The sequence below is a fragment of the Hippocampus guttulatus genome, chromosome 9 (genome assembly GCF_054856545.1).
Source record: "Hippocampus guttulatus isolate MCC_2025c chromosome 9, RoL_Hgut_1.0, whole genome shotgun sequence".
Lineage (NCBI taxonomy): Eukaryota > Metazoa > Chordata > Actinopteri > Syngnathiformes > Syngnathidae > Hippocampus > Hippocampus guttulatus.
In genome coordinates this window covers 1,629,213-1,654,610 of record NC_141269.1, presented here as the reverse complement: position 1 = coordinate 1,654,610, position 25,398 = coordinate 1,629,213, and the positions used below count along the sequence as shown (strand labels likewise).

Here is a 25,398-nt window from a genome sequence, read left to right as displayed (position 1 = left end):
GGCAAAAATCGGAACGCAAGCAAAAATCAAAGAAATTAAATGACATTTTTTTGGACTCGTTACATATTTTAAAACATCACCCCTGCCACCCGACAACAGTGAGTGCAGTCAACTACCACATGCTTGAGTGTGCCCCCCCACACGCAGTCCCCCACCCCTGAAAAACCACAAGTCGATGGTGACATGGTGTGAAAACAAGTGAGTGAAAAAAACAAAACAATCCATCATTCATTCCAGTCGATTAAAAAAAAGAAAAAGAAAAAGAAGAAAAGGCGAGCAGGTTGCGTTTCTTAATAAGTTGCTTTTATGGGGTGGGGTTGGGGGGGGGGGGGGTGTAGTCCAAACCTTGCAGGCCACCCTATGCGGGCATTTCTTGCCAAGGCCCAGGGGAGGGGAGATAACTCGCAATAAACTGTACATATCCTTATAATGTATGCGCCCGCTGCAAGAAAGATACAAGGGAGGGAAGTTAGGTGCACGTCACACGGCTCACGTCACAAGAGAAAAAAGAATCAAGCGGAGGAAAAGAGAGAGAGAGAGAGAGAGAGAGAGAGAGCATTCATTCACACCCCCAAACGGGTATGTCGGATCAATGCCTTTCTCACACACAAGAGGAAGAGGGGCAAAGGGGGTGGGGGGCACAATTCATTTCAGGTCTCCAAGTCAACATGGAAGATGAAGAGATCCTGCAGCGTCGGGGAGGAAGGAAAAAGGTTATGGACCAAACGTTGAGCGGGGCGAATGCTCAAGGCGAATTGCTAGCTGAGCGACTTGCCCGCGCGGGGCGCAATCGAGCCGCACGCGCTCATTTTGGATCCGTTTGGGCTTTTTTTTTTTGGAAACGATACTGAAGAGTATCAAACTCTGCGACAAAGCGGTGAGAGATGCCGGCTGAAGAGAAGGCTATGCAGTCGCCCGCATAGTAATTTCTATCCCTCCAAAACTCACGAGAACTTTACTTGTATTACCGGCGAGGTCGTCACGGAGGCTGAAAAAAAAAGCCACTTGAAACAACGCCTATAGATGCTGGTTCTGGATAGGGCTATGCGGCCCGTATGCATCGTCACTTAAAACCCTCAAAACTCAGCGGTAGCTAGCAGTGTGTTTGTATTATTAGCAATATCGGCAGAGATTTAGCAGAAACAAGTGACAAATACGAATTGATTAATTACGGCTCATCATGAGGCTACGGGGTGATCTTTATGCTAGGTTAGCTTAGCAGGTTCATTTGTTTGACACCATCGGCGGGCCGTCAAATTGCTTCACTCACCAGGCGGCGGGGTCGTACTCGGCCCAAATCCTTACGTACTCGTCCAGGTGGTGCGGCCCCAGGATGGATGAGTCTCTGGTCAGGTACTCAAAGTTGTCCATGATGACGGCCACGAACAGATTGAGCATCTGCGCACAGCGAGACACGGTCCATCATGTCCATTGGCCTGGAGAACGTCTTTGACGTTGGTCATTCGCAAACAAAATGAGATTTGTTGATGTTTTGTGAAACACTGGCCGACAGAGACTGCTCACTTGGACGGGTTGCGCGGCTTGTCATAGCTAAACAGAGTAGTCTAGAACAGGCTAAAATGGGCATCGGTGTGGCAGCCATGTTGACGGTTGCCATGTTCCTATTAGAGGTAACGCAATCATCGATATTAGCTTCTCAACGCTGGCTGTTTTTTACTCTCTCCAGAATGTCTCTACAACTGCTAATTTGGCTACAATATCTACGGTGGGGGGGGGGGGGGGGGGAATGCTACAAATAAAGAAGCGCTAACATCGCGGCTCATGAACACAACCGGTTGCACGCCATTATCCTCCCCGAAATCCACATTTCAAACACTTTTGAGCGTCACTTTTACTGATTGACAATCATTTCACATGGCCCCGGGCATTTTGATGCCGTTTTGTACTGTTGTGGCTGTTTTTAGCTCAGGAAAAAATGACTTCGATGTCCCGGATAATTCGTTTGTAACATCCAGGTTTCACCGGTCAATACATCGACACATACTGACCCACCCAAGCGCGGCAGCAGTTTTTGTGTTTTATTGCGGAGGGGGCGGGGGATGTTTATGTGCATTGCGAGATGGATTTGAATCGGATTAATTGTTCAGCCTGATGAGGAAGCCTGACAAGTGGCAGATTTTGTGCGTTGCGCTCACCAGGAAGGAACAGAGAAAGATGAAGGAGACAAAGTAGGTGTAGGCGAAGGTGCTGCCGCATTCGGGCTCAGTGTTGCCCGAGGCCGGGTCGCACTCTTTGCCGCCGAGACAGGACAGCATGATTTCGTGCCAGGCCTCGCCCGTGGCGCTCCTGCGTGTCCGCACAAACGCACACACACAGAAAATGAGCGCGAATGAATAACGCCACGGAGCTACGAAGCGGCGCCCGTACGGGCCAGTCGGCGCGGCAAAAGGTCACCTGAAGAGCAGCATGAGCGCCATGACGAAGGTCCGGAAGTTGTTGTGATGGTCGATGGCGCTGTCGCCTTCCTCCTCCAGTGCCAGGTTGCCAAACAACTACACGCGCACGCACACGTTTCCATGAGCGGCTGTGTTGCGAGCATGCGCCTCACGGGCACAACGGAAACAGTTTTGACTATTGGAGAGCGCCACGTCGTTTTCCAAACTGACTGATTGTGATGCGATGTAAAAAGTATACATTTCAAATTTAAATGAGCTGTATCGCTCGTAAAATAAATAAATAAATCATACCAAAAAAAAGAATCGAATAGCATCCTAACTTGACATCGCCATTAACGATGATTGTTTAATTCTTGTCCTATAGCTTTAATAATAATTAAACTATGAGTACGGTATCGGTAAATAAGTCGAGATGCAACCAGTGATCGATTGTCAAATTAATCGATTATTGTTTTTGATTCATTGTTAAGACACCTTTTTTAACTTCTAATTGTGCACACCCTCGGAATGTCGGATTCTCAACAGGAAATATGATCCGATTTCTGTCGTGCTTCAGGTCGGCGGACTGACTATCAAAGCAAGACATTTGCTATTACTTTAGAAAACAATGTTCAACATTTTTGCAGATTTTATAAAACCGTCAGTGAAGCATAGATCATTTTGTTTGTTTGAAATAAAGTCCTGCTTTTGGATAAAAGGATGGAAATGAATACAGTGATCCCCCGCTATTTCGCGGTTCGTTTGTCGCGACCTCGGTGCATCGCGGATTTCTTCAAACATAATTCATTAAAAAAGAAATGTCCGCGAGAGGCAGCGAAAGTCAGCAAAACAAAAGCGAGTCACATAGAGCAACAAAAACAGCACTACATGTAGCTTTACTGTATTTTGTTATTCAAACACTAACCTAACATATAAATGTTTAAATCTATTAGCATACAGCATTAAGTCATGTTAATTACAGTCAAACCTCGTGTCTGTTCTCGACCAAATCGGTTTTCGACCCAAAATTTCGGGTTTTTTATGCCTCCGATTACGACCGAAATCAGTTCTCGACCAAACTGAGCGCACTTGAATGCGCCACTTGACTCCTCTCGCCTTCCTTACACGAGGAAGTGACGCTTCCTCGGGTAGACGAGGAAGTGACGCGTCCTCATGTAGCGTTCCATTGTGAGCAGGCGTGCTCAATAAAGATTTTTTTTTAAAAGAGTGTGGTTTCGGTTTTCGAACAAATCCGTTTTTGAACAGCCTTCTGGAACGGATCATGGTCGAAAACCGAGGTATGACTGTACTACAAAATTTACTTCTACATGCATGTATACCATTAAATTTGGCCTTATAAATATTTTTTCGACTCATACACACGTACATGTACCCATACATCTACCTCGCGGATTTTCGTTTATCGCGGGTGGTTTCGGTCCCCATTAACCGCGATAAACGAGGGATTACCGTACACCCCTTTTGGTCCGATTCACTGATTAATTGAGAGACTAAAATAATCTTTTTGTTTTTTGTTTTTTTTGCAGCCGCGTCCCAAATCCAATCCAATCCAATCATCCGCTCACCTGCATGCCAATGATGGCATAAATGAAGAAGAGCATGGCGATGAGCAGGCACACGTACGGCAACGCCTGCGAGCAGATCCACACGTGTCGGTCACGCCCGGCCGAGAGTTCGCCGTCACCCGCCGCGGCGCTGGCTTACCTTGAAGGACTGCACGAAGGTCCACAGCAGGATGCGAATGGTCTCGCCTTGGCGCAGCAGCTTGATGAGGCGGGCGGCACGGAACAAGCGCAGAACGCTCAGGTTGATGAAATTGTTCTTGGAGAAGAAGAAGAAGAAGAACAACAACAACAACAACAACGCCGGTCAGTGCACTAACACGCGTGACGTTCAACAAAACTGAAAGTGAAAGCCGGGCGTGGAAAAAAAAACAGGGCAGAGACAGCCAGAAGAGGACACGAGGGAGGGTCAGGAGAGGGAACTCCAAGAGGACAAAAGAGAGCACAGAAGGAACAAGAGGCGGAAAAACAAAATCAAGGTCATCATCCAATCTGGGACTGCATTTTTTTTTCAGGGGGGGTGGGGGGGGGCAAATGCACTGATCTCAGAGGGACAAGCAGGCCACACAAGATGGAGGCAAGCAGGTGGGAAGGAACATCTGGAGACGCCCCCCGTGCCGTGCCCATTGGCAGGGCGACACGGCACGGGGGCCGCCATTTGGTGGCAGTCGCTCCTTGGAAATGCGCCACCGTCACATTTGAGTTTTTCAAGAAAACGGCTGCAGGTTCCTGGTTGAAATTTACTGTCAAACTTAACATATATAGTGGTACCTCTGCTTACGAAATTAATATTATTCTGGAAGAAATTCCTTGACTAGAAAATTTTGTAAACCGCATCAAAATAAAAAACAAATGCATGAAACAAATGATATTATTGCACAATAAATGAGAATTGTGTATCATGTAAAAACAAACAAAAGAGTAAAGAATAAAAAGGATGGTCGTTTCACTTAACTCATCGTTTCTGTCTCAGAAGAGGTTTTTGCCTGGCGTTTCGTCACCAACCGATCCGAGGACATTTGCTGTTGTCGGCTTTTAACAATCCTTCGAAAATGTCCAAGGCAAACATCAACATGGTGAGCCACGCCCGACCGGTGAACACTTTTTCTGGGTGATTAACAATGACGTCAAACTATCCGAACGCCTCTCGGCCCGAGTGGCGAATGACGAGGACGCCGCATCCACACATCGCGATCGATTTATCGATCTGCACGCATTCGGCAGAGGTCCCTCTTAGCCAATGGCATGACAGGATGATGCTCGGTAGCAGCCACCGGCAGAGCAGCGAGAAGTATGTTGCATTCAGGAAACTCGGAGCTGCGATTAGCAGGCCACACCGTATTTTTACCTTTCGTAACATGAAGCAATATTTTTCTATTGAGGCGTTTCGTAACTTGAACATTTGGTATGAAGAGACGTTCGTAATTAGAAGTACCACTGTATACTGTGCACGTGTATATCCTGATGTCACCAGCAGTGCCGCTCACAGACACCAGGGGGCACCTTTGCCCTCTTTTGCAGAGACGGTCAGCATTCACACGACATGATCATTAGCGAGATAAAAAAAATCCTCATCAAATTAGTATGATTAGCTCCCTGATGTGTGGTTGACAGGCAAGGCCAGGAGGAGGAAGGAAGAGGAAGAGGAGGAGCGAGCAGCCTTCACCACAAGCAGCATGCAGCATTTTGGATTCAAGCATTCCCCAAAAAGATGCTTGCTATTGACCATGCTCAGCAAAGTCGTATTCTTTTCATTTTTTTCCACCTACAAAATATGTCTTGTCGCCACAGTGTCACAACTTTTATTGAAGTCGTATTGCAACTTGTTTTGGTTCGTGGTAAATTTGCCGGCTAACTTTGTGTGACGTTTTTGTCTTTTGTCGTTCGAAGCGTTATTCTCGCAATATTTTTACTTTTATGTCTAATTTGCAACTTTTCCCTCACAATGTTACGACTTTTTTATTTGAGATTTTGTTTTGGTTTAATGCAAGGTTTTGTCGAAGTATTACGTTTTTTTTTTCCGAACGATGTGAGCTTTGTGTCGTTTGCGACCTTCTTCCCATATCATTCAACCATTTTCTCAGAATGTGAAGTTTTTCTAGTTTGTGACGTCATGAATGATTATGATTTTTATTGATGAGCGATTTTGTTTTGGTGCAAGTCTGTTTTGCGAAACTGTTCTGATATTTAGACTTTTTTTGCACAGTTTTCAATTTTTATTCTCGTAAAGTCGTTTGCGATGTTTTATTCTCGTTATGTTTTTTTTTTTACTGAGTCTCCTCATATCGAGGTTTCATTCTAGTAATATCCCTAATTTTGATACCCTTTCCTCATATACTACAAAACAGTTTTGATAATAATAAAAATGATTCGATTCATCATTAATATTGTGCCATTTCATCCAGGGGGCGCATGCAGAGGGTTCAAAGGTCACCAAGTTTGGGTGATCGGCTTTTGGGGGGCAGCGAGGGGGCGGGACTTTGTCAGCACGACCAATGAGGATGCAGAGGAAGCGTCGAGAGATAAATTACAAACCAACCAGAATCTACATGTGCGATGATGTCGAGGGATGAATGGGAAGGAAGTTGGGGAAGGGGGAGAAATATATATTTATACATAGTGATAGATATATATATAAAGTATATATATATATATATAAATGTATATTCATCATGTGTCATGATTGGGGCATGGGCACATGACAAACATGACATCATCATCATCATCATCAAAATCATCATCATCAGCAGCAACGCGGATGAAAGACAACACGATGAAAGGTTTCATAGTGCATTTTTGGGGAAGGGGGCGGAGGGGATTGGATGGAATAGATTTTTTTCAGAGAAGTTAAAGAAAAGAAAAAGACAAGAAGAAGAAGAGTGAGTCATTATAAGGCTGAAAAAGTCACTATGGCAAAAAGTTTGCAGAAATTCAAGGCCCTCTTTGGAGTCACGCACTTGTCTGTTAGCTTGGCCTTAGCGAAGGCAGACGTCTGTAAAGCTAGCTTTGGCGTTAACACCTCCGTCCGTTCCAAGATGGCAACGTCCGAACAACATCTTAAACATTCCAATATTTATTTTGTTTGTGCGCGTTTATTTTCGGTTTGTTTGACAGCCGTTAGCGTTCTCGTTTGCTAGCAAGAATTAGCCGCTCAGCTAACAGCTGCGGAGTGGACACCAGAGAGGGATCTCAAAACAACACAGACGTGAATCGTATGAGATACTGATGCTTCTGTCAAACTCCACCGATGACCATTCGCATTCTCAAAAACCACAACACAAGGATGGCGCAGGTGTCGCTTTGGCGCGACTTAAGCCCACTTACCCCTAATTTTGTCACCAAAATGTCCGTGATGCTCCCCAGCACGGAGACAAAGTCAAAAATGTTCCAGGCATCTCTGAAGAAATTCTGTTTTGGACAAAGGAGGAAGTTAGCGGTCGTCCAAAGACCCATGTTGCCATGGAAACGAGGGGCGGCAGGAGGATGACAGTTGGCGTGCGCACATTGGGGTTTTTCGGGGATATGGAGAACACGCTCCAGATCTGTCTACCAAAATAAACCTGCCTCATGAATCAATGATGAGAGCCTCAATGTGAGCGCGTGTGAGACCGGGTGAGTGTGTGACACTGTGCGTGTGTGTGCGTGTGGTCACCAGAGGGCCAAAAGCGACCAGCTTCAGGATGGACTCCAAGAAGAAGAAAGTGGTGAAGACGATATTGAGGTTCTGCAGGACATCGTCGTACGTTTCCGAGGCGCCGTCAAACTGCAGGGACAGGGGAGCGGGTTAGCCGAGCATCGCTGCCTCGCGCACAAAGTCATTTCAAGTGAACTCAAGCAGCACTTTTGGCAGATATGAAAAAGAATGGAGTGGAAATCCCATGAATTTGTTCCGGCTTTTCGCCTCAAAAACAACCAAAAGAGCTCTCCGTAATATTGTACTTACAGATACAGAACATAGTGCTCATTGAGACGTCTCAACTCCTCTCAGCTCATCAGTACGGCACCCGTACTGATTGGTCGTTGCAGAGGACAAAGAATATATGACTACTGGTAGTTTTATACTGTCGGTCTACTGGTGTTAGTTATTTATGTTCACGTCATCGCCTCAAGGGTTCTCGCGCTACGGCGTCAATACTTTTTAGCAATAGCATTCAGATAGTGGGTGGAAAAGGCAAGGCTAGGAGTTTGTTTCAAACACACAACTAAACGGGATTCTAAACTTTGACGTATAATAAATTCAGCATTTGTTCTTTTTATTATTATTATTTATTTTTTTGGTAACACAGATTCATTCATTGCTTGTTTTTGTGGAGGGGGGAAAAAAAAAAGAACCGTAAAGAAAACAATTGTATTTTTAATCGCGATTGCAATATTAAGGGACAAAACCAAAATGGCAATTATTGGTCGGCGGCCTTGCGGGGCCTCACCTTCATCATGAGCACGATGGTGTTGAGCGCGATGAGCGCCATGATGCTGTACTCGAAGGGCGTGGACACCACAAACTGCCACATGCGATACTGGAAGCTGAGCTTGTTCTTGGGCATGTGGCGCGTCAGCGGCTTGGAGTTGATGGCAAAATCGATGCAGGCCCTCTGCAGGGAAGAACGGGCGTCAGTCAAGCCGGCCGTGCCGGCGCCGGGCCCCGGGGCCGTTACTCGTCCTCACCTCGTTCTTCTCCAGGCTGTAGTCCTCCATCATCTTATCGCCTTGCTCCTGGAAGGTGATGATGATGAGGGCCACGAAGATGTTGACGAAGAAGAAGGGGAAGACCACGAAGTACACCACGTAAAAGATGGACATCTCCATGCGGTAGCCTGGGCTGGGGCCCTGGTTCTCGTAAGTGGAGTCCACGGAGGCCTTCAACACCCTGCACGCAAAGCGGCGCAGCGGACCATTCAAACTTCTCTCAAAATGGATCGGATGAGGCCAAATACCTCGGTGCAAAGCTACGATGGTTAAGAGGAGAGATTTTTTTCCCCTTTATGTCCACACCACTTTAACCTTGCGTTAGAAGTGCAACGATTCATCGACAACTCATCGATTGTCAAAGTTAGCCAATAAAAATGGTCCACATCCTTGGAATGATCAGAAGCCTACTAAAATGATTATCAGGTCAAATTAAAGCTTTTTTTCTGATGTCAAAACTGTACTCGTTTAGAGATGTTTGCCTTCAAATTGTAAACATTCTTTTGGAATTTTAGCAGACATTGAAATCCAGCTGTTTTTTTTCAAAATACAACGTTTTCAAACAGAAAGTCACAGATTTTTTTTTTCTAAAATCGTTTTCATTTAAAAAAAAAATTGATTTATTATTGTGGAAAAATACATATCGGGAGGAAAGCAGAGTTTCTTTGGGAAGAAGTTTTGGGCTCGAATCCATTTTATTATGAGATAACTTTTTTCCTATTTGATGGCCAGCCAGTCGACCACTGTATTCTCAACGTGAATATTGTAAATGTAATAGTGTGTGTGTGTGTGTGCACTCACTGTGGCCACCCTTCTCCAGTGGAGACAGTGAAGAGTGTGAGCAAGGCCCAAGCCACGTTGTCGTAGTGAAAATTGTACTTCTTCCACTCACGCTTCTGCGCTCGAACCTCATCCCTGTCATACATGAGAAACTCGCCCCTGCACGGGACGCCACATCAACACGGGCACGGGCGGCCGTCATCGCACCGCGAGAGACGCCCGCTCGGGGGTTTCGTTCCCACCTGCAGTCGCGCTCAAACTCTTTGGAAACGTCGGTGCAATAGAAGAAGCGACCCTTGAACAGCTGCACGGCCACCACGGCGAAGATGAACATGAACAGCATGTAGACGATCAAAATGTTCAGGACGTTCTTCAGAGAATTCACCACGCAGTCAAACACGGCCTACACAGAGGGAAGGAACGGGTGTGTGTGTGTGTGTGTGTGTGTGTGTACGCCGATAAATACAAATATAAAAATAGTCATATAGTTTTATACATATATGCACACACACTGTATACACATAATGAGCCATCTCGTTACCTCTGCGTCCCGCATCCTAGATGCATAATTTTCCCGCCAGACGCACAGTTCCAAATAATTTCTCAGTCAAACCCCCCCCAAAAAAAAAGTACGGTAAATATTTTTTGCCAGCAACAATTGCAGTTTGACAATCGCTGCCATTGTCGTTTTGATCTCGCGTTCAGTGATCTCGCGAGACGAGATTGGCAAGATCGGGCGTCACCTCGTGGAAAGCAGACGATTGCCAAGTTGTGTCGCGTTAAAACAAGTGTTGCGAAGGTTTAGAGAAGCAGCTAAAGTTGGATAGTTTTTTGCGATAATAAGTTGACTTTGAGAAAGCCTTGCATCATTGCAAGCAGAGTCAAGAGAGGAGAATTTATGAACTCAAAGACTGAATCATGGGATGAAATAAGAACCCATTTCTCAGCAAATCTTGTATGCCTGAATTATTTACATGGTTGCAGCATTTGTTTATAAGAAATAAACCTATTATCAATGTATATTGTTGTTGTTTGCGTTCTTATCATATGCAACTGAATAAGTAGACCATTTCAGAATTCGAAAAAAGTATTTTGTAACAAGTCAAAAAACAAAAACTACAATACCCAAAAGCCTTATAGGGCTAGAATACTGAAAATAAGAAATCTATATGGCAAAAGAAACCCCGAAAGCTCACATCCGAAATGAATTGACAAAGATGAACATGGTCCATCATTTTCCTTTTCGCTATTATTTTAGTTCACTTTATCAACAACCAAAAAAAAAAAAAGGTTTCCCTTCAATATCGCTTTGAAAAAGCACTTGATTTTATTTGACTTTTGTCGATTCGATCAGTTTTCATGAAATTGATCTTGCGATCTCGTCTCATCGTTACCTTGAGCTTGGGGAGTCTCTTGATAGTCTTGAGAGGACGCAGAACCCGCAGCACTCGCAGCGACTTGATGGTGCTGATGTCTTTGCCCTTACTGCTCCCCCTGCAGGCCAGCCGGGGAACAACGAGAAGGTGACCGCCGGGCCATTTGCAAACAAAAACAGCGCTTCAAATTTGAGTCAAACATGAAACCACAGACGTCTTGGGGGGATTTCATGGACATCATCATCATCATCATCATCGTCATTCCGTGTCCACAGGCATCTCCCGGCAGAGTGCCCGGCCAAACCTCTTTCTTTCTTTTTCGCTTTTTCAGATATCAAAAAAGTTCTGTGAGCAAACACAAAGCGCCCGCTCACCGCCACCGATGGCGGGAAACGGAGGCCGTGCGGGACCTCGGCGGTCATGCGATGCTGCACATGCATCGCATGACTTTGCCAACGTGGATGCAAAACCAGACGTGAGGCACTCAGGGTGGAGGTCTGTCCGATTAGATTTTTTGAAGGGACTAAATGTTGCTTTTCACACAAATCCGTGTGGCGTGATGGCGAGGATGAGGCGACAGGACGGCACGCAGAAGAACAAAGAAAGAAAGAGCGAGAAGCCACAGTGTTCCGACTCTGCAGGAGGACGGGGAGAACTTTACCGGGTGCTGCTCCTGCGGTGACGGGTAGAGAGCGACGGAGGGAGAAGAAGAGGAGGACAAAAAACGCCACACGACAGACGAGAGAGAGGCAAAGTTTTGAAAGCGACATCGGGCACGACAGCGACGCACAATCAGGAGGACAGCGAGTGTGGAAGCACGGCCAAAAGATGAAAAGAAGAATAAACACAGATGATTCATGGAAAATAAAATGTAAAAAAAAAAAGGATATTAAAAAGTATACAAAGAAAATAAAAATATAAAAATTGAATATGCCTACAAAAATGTAAAATAAAAGTAAAAAAACCCCAAAATATTCATTCAATCAAATGCATGAATGAAATGCATTTGCAAAATGAAAGAAAAAAAATATAACGATAAAATGAAATCTAACATATTAAAAATGACGGTACAAATAAAATCAAAATGAAATAGACTAATATTTAAACTAAACATAAAACTGAACAAAAAAACAAAAACCCCAACAACTTTGATAACCTCCGCCCCATCTCCAACCTTCCATTTATCTCGAAAATCCTTGAAAAAACTGTTGCTGCTCAACTCCACTCCCACCTGTCCCTTCACTCTCTCTATGAACCCTTTCAGTCCGGTTTCCGCCCCCGCCACAGCACAGAGACTGCCCTAATCCGTATTGTAAATGATCTCCTCATAGCATCTGATTCCGGTTTAGTCTCCATCCTCATCCTCTTAGACTTGAGCGCTGCCTTTGACACAATCTCTCACCCGATCCTCCTCAATAGACTCTCCTCCATTGGTCTCTCCCACACTCCCCTCAGTTGGTTCCACTCCTACCTCACTGGCCGCACTCAGTTTGTCCAGCTCAAATCCTTCACCTCAAAGCCCTCCCCAGTCACCACAGGTGTACCACAGGGATCTGTCCTAGGTCCCCTTCTCTTCATCATCTACCTCCTGCCTCTTGGCCATATCCTCCGCAAATTTAATATCCACTTTCACTGCTTTGCTGATGACACCCAGCTCTACCTCTCCTGCAAGCCAAACTCCATACTCCCACCCCCCTCCCTCACCTCTTGCCTCTCCGAACTCAAAACATGGTTCACAACAAACTTTCTTAAATTAAATACTAATAAAACTGAAGTCCTCCTTCTTGGCACCAAATCCACTTTATCCAAAGTAAACAGTTTTTCCTTCAACATTGACAGCTCCCTAGTGTCCCCCTCCCCCCAGGTTAAGAGTCTGGGTGTCATCCTGGATAGCATGCTCACCTTCCACTCACATATCAACACCATCACCCGCACTGCTTATTTCCACCTCCGCAATATTACCAGACTTCGCCCTTCCCTCACCCCCCGCACCACTGCTATTCTTGTCCACAGTCTTGTCACATCCCGCCTTGATTACTGCAACGCTCTCCTCTTCGGCCTACCTCAAAAGTCCCTTCATAAAATCCAGCTGGTTCAAAACGCCTCTGCTCGCATCATCACAAAAACATCTTCCCAGCAGCACATCACCCCCGTTCTCCAACAGCTTCACTGGCTCCCTGTTCAACATCGCATCAATTACAAACTGCTTCTATATACATATATGGCCATCCACAACCTGGCCCCTCCTTACCTATCCGACCTTCTCCAGGTGCATATCCCCTCTCGCTCCCTCAGATCCTCGTCCTCCCTCCGCCTGTCAGTGCCCCCTGCCCGACTGAGCACCATGGGAGCCAGAGCCTTCAGTCACGCTGCTCCAAAGCTCTGGAACAACCTACCTCCGGACCTCCAAAACTGCACACCTCTTTCCACTTTCAAGTCCCGTCTAAAAACACACCTCTTCAGGATTGCCTACAACACATAGCTCTTCCATTTCCTATGTTTTTATGATTTTATGATTTTATGTCCTGTTTTTATATAATATCTCGTTTACTAATTTTTACATTGTATTTTCTTATTGTCTGTACAGTGTCCTTGGGTGGCATGAAAGGCGCTTTTAAATAAAATGCATTATTATTATTATTATAAAAATACTGTCAAAATGACCAAATAAAATAAACTACTATGAAAATGAAAACAAATGGAATAAAAGAGAGTAAATTAATAATTAACACCACAAAACACATAAAACTGTATACAAATAAAAATATGACACATTCAAACAATTTTTTTGTAAAAATGGAACTGAAAATAATGCGTCTTCAATAATTTCCCTTGAGCAGTTTCTGCTAAGCGACCATATTTTCCACACCCATTATAATCATATTTTGTTGATGAAACCATCCCGCAGGTCGCGATGAACACAACACACAGGCATGACTAAAAAGGGGCTTCTTGCGCGGCCGCGCGGCTTCCGCCTCGCTCGTATCTCATGACGGCAAATCAATATGAGCGCATAAATTGCCCTCAGATCGCCTCCCGAGATGTTACACCAGCACGTCGGGACTGGGGAGGCGCGAAAGAGACGCGGGGCTCCTGAATCGCGAGCCCCGAAACAAACGCGCTCGCACGCACCCACACTCGCCATGCAGTCCTGTCATCAAAATGGAACATTCGGCGTTTACATGAAGGGTGCTGAGGGTCTGCAAACTTGGCGCTCGACATTGCACGCTGACCATGCTGAAAACCTGTTGTGCAATGCTCGTGCATGTGCCTGTGCCTGTGTGAGTGTGCCCGTGTGTGTGAGACACAGAGAGAGAGAGAGAAAGGAGGAAAGAAGCAAGAGAGGAGGAGGAGGTGGAAAAGGAGGTCAGAGGAGACCAAAGCACAGCTTTTAATTTTTCCAACGGGTCGAAAGCACCTTTTATTTTGTCCAAAGAATGAGTTGGTATATTTTTTTTTCTTGAAATTTGGGCCAAAGATGACAATATATTGGTGCGCATCTGGAGAAAAAAAGTGCGATTCCAGGACATTCTAATGAGTAGGAAGTGGGAGGGTCCAAATGGTGAAGTGGAGTCATGTCACGTGATGTCAAGAAATGTAAAAAAAAAGGGAGAACGGGATGACTCACGGCCTGCTTGGCGGGAAAATCGTAGCGGCGTTGGGGGAGACAGTTTGGAGAGTGAGTTCCAAAAGATTAGACACTTACAGGAAGAGTGACATTCAGGTGACTTTGGGGTCAAGCTGGATGTGGATGGTGGTGATTGGGGACTCCTCAGGGTGCCCTTTTAGGACCCCTGAAGGTCTTCTCAATGAAACTCAAAGTTGAAATTGAATGGTGACAACGTGAAAGCCTGTTCAACACTCTCCGACCAGCAAACGCCGCAAAAGTCCATTTTTTTCTCACTGTGGAGAAAATCAAGATTATAATTCCTTTAAAATTGCACGAAAGCAGACTTGAAAGATTTCACTTTTTAAAAACACCCAATTCCATTTTTATCCCCTCTAAAAAATACAGTGCGGTAGCGTTAAAACCATAAAAGCATAACTAAAGATGCAGTGCAGCAGACAGCGCAAAAACTGCAACTGTAGGACAGTGCAGAACAGGCTTAAGGCTTCCCGTGAAGGGTCTCCAAGGTGAAAGAAAAAGTTGATGACCTCTGCCAAGGCGCGTGCATCCGCCTGGGTTTCATTTGCAAATAGAACATGATATGGTTCAGATAGGGAAAGCGAAAAATGTTTTCTTCGCCGTCGAAGTGTTTGGCAGTTGTCGAGTGCCCATCACCACCACCTTGGCAGAGGCCTGCGTGATCGACGTGAAATGATGAATGATGGCGGTGGCGAACGCAGAGAAAGACCAGCTGATACAATGTTCACGATGAGGAGAGTATAGAGAGAAGGGCGTTTCAAAGAGGAAGTGGATCAGTGCTGCGATCTGCTTCACGAAGGCATCAACATTGTCCAGGCCTTTCGAGCGACCAGAAACAAGAGTCTTTCTGCGGACGAATGAGGCCGCGGTGTGTTGCGGGTGAAGATGACGGCGGAGGAGGAGGAAGTGACTTACGTGAAGGCGAAGGCCACCAGAGCACCACTAACCACTATAAAGTCCAGAATGTTCCACAGGTCGCGGAAGTAGGAGCCTTGATGGAGGAACAGGCCCAGCACCACCATCTGGACCACACGGAGCATGTCAGTCGTCATGACAACACCATGTTAGCCAGTGATGCTAATTATGATTGTGGACATTTACCTAATCGGGGACTGGAAATAAGGCGACTTAAAAATGCATCCTGAGGTAGGGTATTGTAATACCTTACAATATATCTGGAAGTCTTGTCATTTATTCTGCTTGGTTTGAATCTATTCTATTTTTCTTTGGCTGGGAGAAATCGCAAAGCTCTACTACCTGACAGTGCATCACAAAGGACTCATGTCTATATGAAGTCTTTGAGCAATAAGGGACGTAGGTAGTGATGGGAAAATGAAGCTTCAAATTTGCTTCACGAACCAGTTGTATTTTTTGACTCCGCTGGATGGCACTCTCTGTTCAAAATTAGGCTGAGCGCACAGTGACTGGCCGTTTCTTCAACCCGTTCATTTTAACCAAGAGTAATACAACTGGTTCAGGAAGGGAATTTGAAGCTTCAATTATCCATCATGAACTATCTGATTTAAGATCAGGTCTAAAGACATGAGTCTACTTAAGAAAAAAAACAAAACATTTTATATTTGACATCAAATGTAGAACAAGAACTGGTGACATCATTGTACCTTGATCAGCATTTCAAAAGTGAAGACGCCAGTGAAGACATAGTCAAAGTAGCGCAATACCTGAGGATGAGGCGAAGGAAGTACAGTCATCAGCAGAGAAGCACGACAAAGCAGCCGAGATCAGGAAATGTAAAATACGCTACGCCGAGGTTCTTACGTTATTTTGCGGCGAGTCCGGCGACACCGGGTCTTCCGCTGCGAGTGCAATGCTACTCATGGCGATGACGGACAGGATGCTAAACTCAAAGTATTTCAGGGTGAGGATGTAGTGGCAGCACCTCCTGAAGCTGGAACGCCAAACGACTCCGTAGCGTGAAGAACGGCGAGGTCTTGACGAGACGACGTTTTGGGCTCGGGTTACTCACGGGTTGGTGGTCGACAAGATGAAGCAAGAGCTGAAAGGCGGCATGGGCTTGGGTCCGTCATCGTCGCCGTCGTCGTCGCCGTTCTCCTTCTTCTCCTCCTTCTTCTGGTCCGTGTTTGCGTTCTTGTTCACTGGGGAAAAGACCAGAAGTTCGGATGGACCCCGCTTCCGTCGAGCTGAAAAACAAAAGTGCTCACACCTTGCAGGATGGCGTTGGTTGACGGGTAAGGGTAGACGGGCGGCATGTCAATGCTGGTATAGTCCGGTTTGGCCATGCTGCTCAGGATCAGGCTGTCCATGCTGCGCAGGAGAGTGTGGGTGTCGGCGTCGCAGCGGTTGAGCAGGTTGTTGACGTGCTGCGGCTCGTCAGGCGGCGGCAGGTCGTACGGCCGACTGGCCAGCTTGCTGTTGTTGCGCAAGTTGTCCAGGTCCTCGTTGCGTTGCTGGATGGGCCGCACGGTGGACAGGCTGGGACCGGCGCCTTGGTGCTCCCTGGTCCAAGGAGGAAGGAGGTGGGAGGAGGAGTAAGCTTCACCTGCTACCAACCAGTCCAAGTCAATCACAAGTCTTGTCTTTAACCCTCACAAGCAGTAGCTGAGACCTTTCAATGAAGAATTCAGCCAATCGAGAGCTTTGTTACGACCATCAAAAATCAACTGAACCACCCAGCATTCTATCAAAGGCGACAATCTACAATACGTGCTACAATCTGTCCGATCAATAACCTCGGTTTAATTATCTGGACCAAGGGCCAGAACCGAAGTGTTTTCACTAAAGTTAACTGTTGTTGCTAATTGTGTCCACTGGGGGGGCGCACTTCAAGCACATTCTGAAATTTGGCCAAAGATTTTCTTGCAGAATTAACACAAGAACACATTACAGCACAAGACGATGACATTCAAAGCCCCCCTTACTCCCTCTAGCTCATCCAAAGTACGACCATCAGGCCTTACTTGCTAGCATCTAACCAAACACGAGCCCCAGCCACAGCCGTCCGGCCAAGCACAAGCTTTTTTCCGACAATCATCCAGTCAAAAGACTTGCATCTCGCCAATCAGAAACAATAAAATCTCGGTACATTGACTTTCTGGAGCGATGTCCTCTGCTTCTATCCGGGTTGCCATGACGATGTCGTCGAGTCTTGCGACACTCCCCGTCTTCGCCCTTGTCTCCGTCCGCTTCGGCTCCCTTGGACTTGCGCCTCCTGCCGGGCTCGCCCTCCCTGGCGGCCTTGCAGTGATGCCTGGCCCTGCGCTGCTCATTGTTGCCCTCGGTGGTGCCGGCGTGATGAGGGGACGCGCTGCAACCCTCGCGACCCTCCCGGTTCCGGTGTCGGTGCCCCCGGTGGCTCCTGTGGCTGTGCCTTTCCTCCGGCTGCTGCCCTTCATGGTTGCCGGCCTCTTGGCCCGCGTCGTTGGCCGCCACCCGTTGCTCTTGACCAGGCGATTCCGATGCGTCAGCCCTCTGGTGGCGATGGTGGTGGCGATGGTGGTGGTGGTGGTGGTGGTGATGGTGGTGGTGGGTGGCGCGGTGGGTGTGGTCCAGGTCCTGCTGCCGGTATTCCTGGTCCAGGGGCAGCTGGCCGGGGGGAGTCTTATTGGTGTTGTTGTTGCGGTTGTCCTGGGGGTTGACCACCAGGGGACGGTCCAAGTGGGTCTTCATGTCGCCACGGCCTTTCCGTGCGAACGAAACCTGGAAGAGAGAGTCCCAGATGGGATTAGAGGGTGCAGTGGGAACCAGGTGATCTCAGACCGGCTTCACACACTGAGTTTAGATTGGGGTTTTTTTTTTGTCTGTTACAGACCCCACACAGTATACAGTGTATATCTAGCACTAGATCTATATATTTATAGGACTTGCTTCGTGGATGCCTCAGGCAACAGAAGCCCAGTAAAGGAGAAGGAGCCAGATGGACTGTCACGGAAATGCATGCCCCTGCAGCTCCAGCCCTTCATTTGACTCGAGAGGCGTCCATGACCGCCTCCAAAAAGCGTAAATTAACGATTACTTCAATGAAACTATGAACATTGAAAATACAGTAATGCATCAAAACAGAAAATCACAAAATTAATTCTATAGCCCCCCCGACAGAATTTATTTTGGCATTTCTTTGAGCACAGCTACAACAGAACGATCAGATGTTAGTAAATTGTAGGGAGACTGGACTGTCTCAAAAGTGTTTGTTGTTTATTCCTTTGTTGTGTACTGTATTCACAAAATAAATTCTGTAGGGGGGCTATAGAATTTATTTTGTGATTTCCTCGCTTGATTTTCTGTTTTGATGCATTATTTTCCATTTTCGTAGTTTCAATGAAGGAATCGTTAATTTACGTTTTTCCGAGGCGATCATGAATGCCTCTCGAGTCGAACGGAAGAAGAGAAGGCACGGGGACGGACAAAGACGTCCCTGTATTTGTTGAGACTGTGAAAAACATTCCTAAAGTGTGGGTTTTAAAAAAAACAACCACAGCTCTCTTTCTTTCGGAGCTGCAACTAAAACTTATTTAATAATGCTGCGACACAGTTCACTGAACCAACAGCAAGTTATAACATTGTAAGCATGTCTCCAGGAAGGAGCCATCTTGGGGTCGACATATTACCGTAATGACCATACACAAGGCGCATTTATATCCACCCACACAGCATTTTAGCTCCTTAGGGGTCTTTGCAGACACACAAAATGTCAGAAAACGTTTCGTTTAACCCAGTGGATTTCTGATCGGTGCGTGACACTCGTCCCCCGCCCACCTTCTGATGTGTCCTACCGTTAATAATGCAGAGCTCCCAAGCAGGCGGCTTGCCATTTAGCATCTGGAAGCTAGCGAGTGCCGTGATAGTTGGCTGGCGTGACGTTCAAGGGACATCACGCCAAACGTATGCGTGACCCAGAAGAGGCGGAACTTTTTTTTAAAAGCAGGTCACTGCTTATGCTACAGTGGACTACTTTTTTTTTCCATAGTTACTCAGCACAACATTGTTACAAGTGACATTAAAAGGACGTCTCCAGGTAAGATCATGAGATCATCTGCAATGCTGTCGTCGGGGTGGGCCAAGTAAGCCAGGTGCTTTCCCTCGAACACAGCATTGCGGAGCGAGCGCACATGAGAAGCGTTACGGTAGTCCTCACCTCCTCCCCCTCGCCTCCCACCTTCCAGTCGTCCTGCTCCAGCTCGTTGTAGAGCGCCTCTCGGCTGGTCATCAGGTTCTGCCGGCGGATCTCGCTGGTACGCTGCTCCCACACCGACTTGCCGCCCACCTTGGCGTGATTCTTCTGCTGCTCCTTACTGCGCAAAGGGCGGGCACACATAAAGATTTACTGACTTCACAGACTGTCCATCGGTTACTTCACCGTTGGGGTTCAAATATGAGCAGCTTGATGGGAAAAACAAAATACTGCACAGAGATGCTATCCGTTAGCCCATCAATGGCGATTCTCATTTTGTGATAGCAGCAAGCTAGCAGAGGCTATGTGGTTGTTTTCATACACAACATATAAGTGTCTTTGTTTTTTTTTTTCAGAACCCAACATGCAATATTCCCAACTTCTTAGGGAGAAAAGTACTACTAGCGTGTCAGGAATAAACAGAGGACACACGTTGCAGTTGTCTACTCACGCGGCAATGGAGAGATTGGCGGCCGAAAGCGGGCTGACCTCGGCCACCTCCTTGGCCTTCTGCAGCGCCGTCTTCTGATTGGCCGCCTCCTCTTGCTCCTCCTCATCCTGTCACGAGAATGATTTTCAAGACAACTTGTGACGCTTTCTGTCCACAAAGACCATTTTGGAGACGCCGTTGACTTTGATTGACCTTGGTGAGCTCCTGGGCGTTGGCAAGGTTGTCCACAGCGATGGCCAAGAAGACATTGAGCAGCGTGTCTGAGGTGGACCAAGTTAGGTATACGAAATCCTAAAAAAAGATTTCTTTCCATTTGCAATCGTACACAAATAGATGAATGCGGGAGGCGGCGACACAGGCCGGTGTGAGGGCTCATGTCAAAGGATACAGTTGCCGAAGAGGGTGAGGACAATGAAGAAAATGGAGAAGATCATGCCCTTGTCGTTGACGCCCCCTTGAGACTCGATACCGTTGTACATGACCATGTTCCAGTCCTCTCCCGTCAGGATCTTCTCAACACACACAAAAAGACTAGACTCGCTTCTTGCACCAGAAAAAGAGTTAACCAAAAACACAAGCGGAGAAAAGGAGCCTTTTGCAAAAACAAACAGTGTTTTTTGCGACACCTCGAAGAAAACAAGAAACACAAGTGACAAAATCCTTCTGACGGCCAAATTATTTACAACTAAGAAAAGCACAGTGAGTGATGAAGAATTCATTTCGTTAGCGACAATTCGACGAAAATATTTCCATCAACGCACATTTTTCACCGGACAAAAACTAGACGAGAAGAGACAAAAACCTCCATTAACGAACAAAAACTGGGACGCATTTTCGTGAAGTCATGAAGACGAGACGAAAATGTAATTCATTAAAAAATATAGTGGGCTAAAATCTTTGGACATTTTAGTTCACGAGCAAAGACAAAATGAATTAACCACTCTCTGGAACAAGTTCTTCCGTGAATTTCACAGCTAAGTTATGCTCGGCCAGTTGGGGGATAGTTGCCGGTCATGGCAAAAATAACTACGTCAAAGTCAAGCATGCGTTGCACGGGGCCCGACGGAAAGAGAAGACATATTTTTGCTACACTGGAGTGAAGAAACAAAACAACAACTCGATTTTCTACTCCAAAGCTGTACTCCCTGCACTTCTACAGACGCTTGACGAATATGTTCGTCTGTGGTAGTGAACGGTTGCATTCCAGTTGACGAGGGGAAACCTCGGCGGCAGTGAACGAGTTAAAAATCAACAGCTGACTACCTGAAACACCGTCATGATGGCCGCCGCAAAAGTGTCAAAGTTGGTGGGCGGCGTTCCGTCCTCAAAGTTGAACCTGGGATGGAAGAACGCAAGGGCAAGGGAAATCAGAAAAGTCGGGCCAAGCCTTGCCGAGCGAGCCTGAGCGAGCGTTGACTGACTGGCCGCCGAAGAGCTGCATGCCCAGCAGGGCGAAGACCACGATGAAGAGGAAGAGGAGGAAGAGCAAGCTGACGATGGACTTCATGGAGTTGAGCAGGGACACCACCAAGTTGCGCAGAGGAGCCCAGTACCTGAGCAAAAGCACCGGCCGCACAACCCTTTTCATGTCACCAGAACATGTTGATGGAACCGGCGGCGCCTTCTGCTAGCGCGAAAACCTCTGCTCGCAAGAAGGAAAAAAATGACTTTGAGTGCCAGACCGTGTGACGCGTCCACTCACTTGGTGACCTTGAAGATTCTCAGAAGCCTCAGCGCCCGCAAGACGCTGATCCCGAAAGACGTGCCGGGCTTGATGGTGGCCCAAATCACCTCGAAGATGCTGCCCATGATCACCTTCGAACACACGCAAACACTTGCGATGAGCGCGCGAGCGTTTGCGCGCATTAGCGTCAGCGAAAGGGCGCTAGCGATAGGGTGTTAGCGATCGCGCGCGTTAGCGCGCATTAACGTATGCTCTCACCACACAATCAAAGCAGTTGAAGGAGGAGTGGAAGTAGGGCTGAATGCCAAGGCCGTACATCTTGATCAGCATCTCGGACATGAACAAACCCAGGAAAATAAATTCCGCATAGACTGCACAGAGAAGATGAGGAAAAAATATATTTTTCTGACTTTCCCGAGCTAGAGCATCATCACGGACCACAAATGGTTGCTGAAGAAGAGCCGTCGCTGGCGGGAAACGCAAGTGAGGACAGCAATTCGGTCCGGCGACACTCACACAGGAAGTCGGAGAGCAGCTCGGGCTGGTCGTAGTGCACGGCCGCCACGCACATGGTGTTGAGGCCCACCAGGCACAGGACGGTCCAGTAGAAGGCCTGCGTCTTGACCATCTTGCGGATGAAGAAGCGCAGCCGTTTCTCCTTCTTGCTGTAGCTGGAGCCATCTTTGCCGCTGTTGATGCTGGAGCGGACGAAGCCTGACCCGGGCGGGCCGCCGCTTGCGTTAGTCTTCCAATTCTGCCCGACACGCTTCAAAACCGCCCGATCTCAAAGAGCCCAAGTTAGCTGAAATAGCCCCCCCCCCCCCCCCCGGCCTTCGGTCCGAGAGGTACCGAGTCCGTGTTAGGTTATTTACACCCGCCGTGTTGGGTCAAGATGGGAGTCAAAAGTATCCACAGTGAAGAGTTAAAGCAAAAGCGCGATTATCTGTGGTTCAAGATCATGCTAATTTATTCCTGGACTAATTAGCATTAGTCAGATTTCTGACCGGGATTTGAACCCAGATCAAGTGTCGAGTCAGCTGTGTTAGCCACTGAGTCGTCCACTCACCAGCAACAATTTCGGAGAATCCTACATGAAATGTACTTAAAATTTCAGTACACATAGGCACACAAAAAATGTTTCCATAATCTCCACTAGCTTCAGCTCTTTCGGCTTCTAACATGCAAATTTCAACCCAATCTGCTGGGTCGAAATAAGTAGCCCAAGTTTGGGTAAAAGTAAGCCAAACTGCTCCACGACCACAGCTACCCAACGAGTGAGTTTGGAAAACAATCAAGCATTTACTTTTGTTTATTTACTTTTAGGATATAGTGTGAATAGTGTGGTGCAATGTAAACAGACCGCTTCGACGTCGTATGAACGTGTTGTTGCGATGTAGCCTGAATGCGTTTTCTCTGAGCATAAAAATACTCTCACTGTAAGATTGTCGTGTAGCATCAGCGTGAAGGCGTTGCTGGGTCGCAGCGAAAAACAGAATACCATTACGATGTAACGTGAACGGGTTGCCGCCATACGCCGCGTAGTACAGCCAACTTCGCCCTAACATGTCACGTCAAAAGTTTCATCTCGCATGCCGCCCTCACCTTCCTCCGTGTTGAGCAGCTCCGTCTTGTTGCTCTTCGACTTCATGGTCGGCCGTCGCCGGGAACCTGGCGTGACGATAACAGTGCAGTTGTTCACATAGTGGCCTCTCAGGTGGGGCGGAATAGAGAGACGGGGGGGGGGGGGGGGTCACCGTCAAAGTTTCCCGCGCCGTCCTCCTCTGCCAGGATCACCTCCTCTGCAGGCGACCAAAGAGACGTCGGTGTCAAGATGGTGCCGCGCGTCGGGTTTTCTACAAACTGTAGCGCGCCGCTAACCTGCTTTGCAGATCCACTCCAGGTAGCCGTTGAGCTCGCGTTCGATCTGCTGCTGTCGCCGGAGTTTGAGGAACTCGCTGCGGTTCTCCACGCGCTCTCGCTCTTTGGCAAACTCGCTGGACGCACCGGCGGCAGAAGGACATGTTAGCCCTCAACAACTACCGTATTTACCACACTAAAAGGCGAACTAGATTATGAGGCGTCATTTTTTTCATACATTGGCCATTTTAAGACGCCATCTACAATGCCTCCACAAGATGGAGCTACGCTCGAGGAAACGCCAACAGAACGCTCAGATGTCAGTAAAACTTATTTAATAAAGCAGCGACACAGTTCACTTAACCAAGAGCAAGTTCTAACTTTGACTCGTTAACGTTGAACTCTATTTCCGTGTTCAACTGCGTAACCCGATCGCCTTAATTTTGAACTCTGCGTCGAGAGCATGTCTCGAGCAAGGAGCCATTTTGGGGTCGACATATTACCGTAATAACCGTAAACAAGGCGCATCGGATTTTAAGGGGCGCTGTGAGCTTTTAAGAAAGCGGAAGGGGTTTTAGAACGGAAAATACGGTCCATCAATTTTCTCCAGAAAAAAGGAAAGGCGTACCCAGAGAGAACGCCCAGCACCAGGTTGAGCATGAAGAAGGAGCCGATGATGATGAGCGGGATGTAGTACATCCAGTTCCACGCGCTGCCCTCCACGTCGTTACTCTAACACCAACGTACACAAACAGAGCAGATGTTGAGAGATCGCACGTACACACTCGAAAAACTGGATTTAAAAAAATATGTATACTAAATTTGCTGTAAAAACTTGGGTTGCATGGAAGACAAGGTATTCTTTTTTTACCCAAATGTTTTGTTTTTGGTGTGCGCTCGGGTCGATCAACTAAGCAAATCCAAATTAACATTTCAATGCAGTGCAATGCAATTTTCAAATCAAATCCCAAAGGCTTCAATCTGGAAAAAATGAAAAGAATAATAACAATGATACACATTTGTTTTAGCATAAGCCTAAACCCCAAAAGTCCCCAAAATGTCAAATCATAAATCTAATATTGTTTATTGTGATGCTGATTAATGTATTACTTGTGTCTGCCCAAAAATATATATTAAACTGCGGTCATGATATACAAGATTTTTAAAATTCTTTTAATTTTTAGCCTACAAGCTAACATCTGCTTGTTCCTTTACAGAAGAAAACCTGCAAAGGTCCTGACAAAACAAATCCTGAATAAAAAGGGGCCAATATCTTTCTGCTATTATCCTTCCACGTGTCTTAGAAATGTAAACAAGCCTCCTAGAATGGACTGTTTCGGACTTCCGAGCGACCGGGAACCATTTTCCCCCCCCATCGAGTGCGACATGAGGTCACGCGCCGACTGCTCGACATCTTACTCGGTGGAATCGAAAGAGTCCACGTGAAAGCCTCATAAATATGTCAATCGGTCCAAAAAATTGGGTCGTTTTTTTTTCCTCGTTCTGACCCGAGCGAGGCTCTCAAGTGTAGCCTGCTGGAGGGCCGAGCGCCATTAAACTTTCATCGGCCGCTGGTCAATCTTCATCCCTCAGAGCGGACGTTAAAAATAGATCCAGAAGGACCAGAATAGAGAAAGAGGAGCCGGGGAGGCCGACAAAAAGAGACCAGCTCATGACGATGTCGAGAGGACGCTGCTTGGAAAGAACGACTTCCAACAACCATCACGATGCCACTGGCCCATCACGAATCGCGGCCCTCTGCGACGCAAAAATAAAGCCAAAACAGGAGG

At 46.9% G+C, this 25,398-nt stretch overlaps 1 protein-coding gene across 10 annotated transcripts in view; it reads right to left on the bottom strand.

The window, feature by feature from the left end:
• Positions 1 to 25,398, bottom strand: part of cacna1ab (calcium channel, voltage-dependent, P/Q type, alpha 1A subunit, b) — an 81,075-nt gene that overhangs the window by 28,582 nt on the left and 27,095 nt on the right. For 9 of the 10 annotated variants that reach the window (XM_086119886.1, XM_086119876.1, XM_086119884.1 and 6 more), the window contains exons 8-39: positions 24,237 to 24,340; positions 23,630 to 23,745; positions 23,506 to 23,550; positions 23,354 to 23,419; positions 22,268 to 22,465; positions 22,010 to 22,122; positions 21,770 to 21,882; positions 21,489 to 21,620; positions 21,331 to 21,403; positions 20,456 to 20,576; positions 20,260 to 20,327; positions 20,068 to 20,174; positions 19,581 to 19,737; positions 17,532 to 18,145; positions 16,653 to 16,945; positions 16,455 to 16,584; positions 16,247 to 16,376; positions 16,090 to 16,149; positions 15,383 to 15,489; positions 10,840 to 10,939; positions 9,688 to 9,848; positions 9,467 to 9,604; positions 8,645 to 8,846; positions 8,407 to 8,571; positions 7,632 to 7,742; positions 7,304 to 7,387; positions 4,122 to 4,238; positions 3,983 to 4,048; positions 2,416 to 2,513; positions 2,157 to 2,307; positions 1,271 to 1,398; positions 346 to 442 (exon numbers count right to left, since the gene is read on the bottom strand). In XM_086119886.1, coding sequence (XP_085976012.1) covers positions 346 to 442; positions 1,271 to 1,398; positions 2,157 to 2,307; positions 2,416 to 2,513; positions 3,983 to 4,048; positions 4,122 to 4,238; positions 7,304 to 7,387; positions 7,632 to 7,742; positions 8,407 to 8,571; positions 8,645 to 8,846; positions 9,467 to 9,604; positions 9,688 to 9,848; positions 10,840 to 10,939; positions 15,383 to 15,489; positions 16,090 to 16,149; positions 16,247 to 16,376; positions 16,455 to 16,584; positions 16,653 to 16,945; positions 17,532 to 18,145; positions 19,581 to 19,737; positions 20,068 to 20,174; positions 20,260 to 20,327; positions 20,456 to 20,576; positions 21,331 to 21,403; positions 21,489 to 21,620; positions 21,770 to 21,882; positions 22,010 to 22,122; positions 22,268 to 22,465; positions 23,354 to 23,419; positions 23,506 to 23,550; positions 23,630 to 23,745; positions 24,237 to 24,340 — 4,365 coding nt within the window. The remainder of the gene's footprint in view (positions 1 to 345; positions 443 to 1,270; positions 1,399 to 2,156; positions 2,308 to 2,415; positions 2,514 to 3,982; positions 4,049 to 4,121; positions 4,239 to 7,303; positions 7,388 to 7,631; positions 7,743 to 8,406; positions 8,572 to 8,644; positions 8,847 to 9,466; positions 9,605 to 9,687; positions 9,849 to 10,839; positions 10,940 to 15,382; positions 15,490 to 16,089; positions 16,150 to 16,246; positions 16,377 to 16,454; positions 16,585 to 16,652; positions 16,946 to 17,531; positions 18,146 to 19,580; positions 19,738 to 20,067; positions 20,175 to 20,259; positions 20,328 to 20,455; positions 20,577 to 21,330; positions 21,404 to 21,488; positions 21,621 to 21,769; positions 21,883 to 22,009; positions 22,123 to 22,267; positions 22,466 to 23,353; positions 23,420 to 23,505; positions 23,551 to 23,629; positions 23,746 to 24,236; positions 24,341 to 25,398) is intronic. The other variant, XM_086119877.1, reaches the window with a different exon arrangement.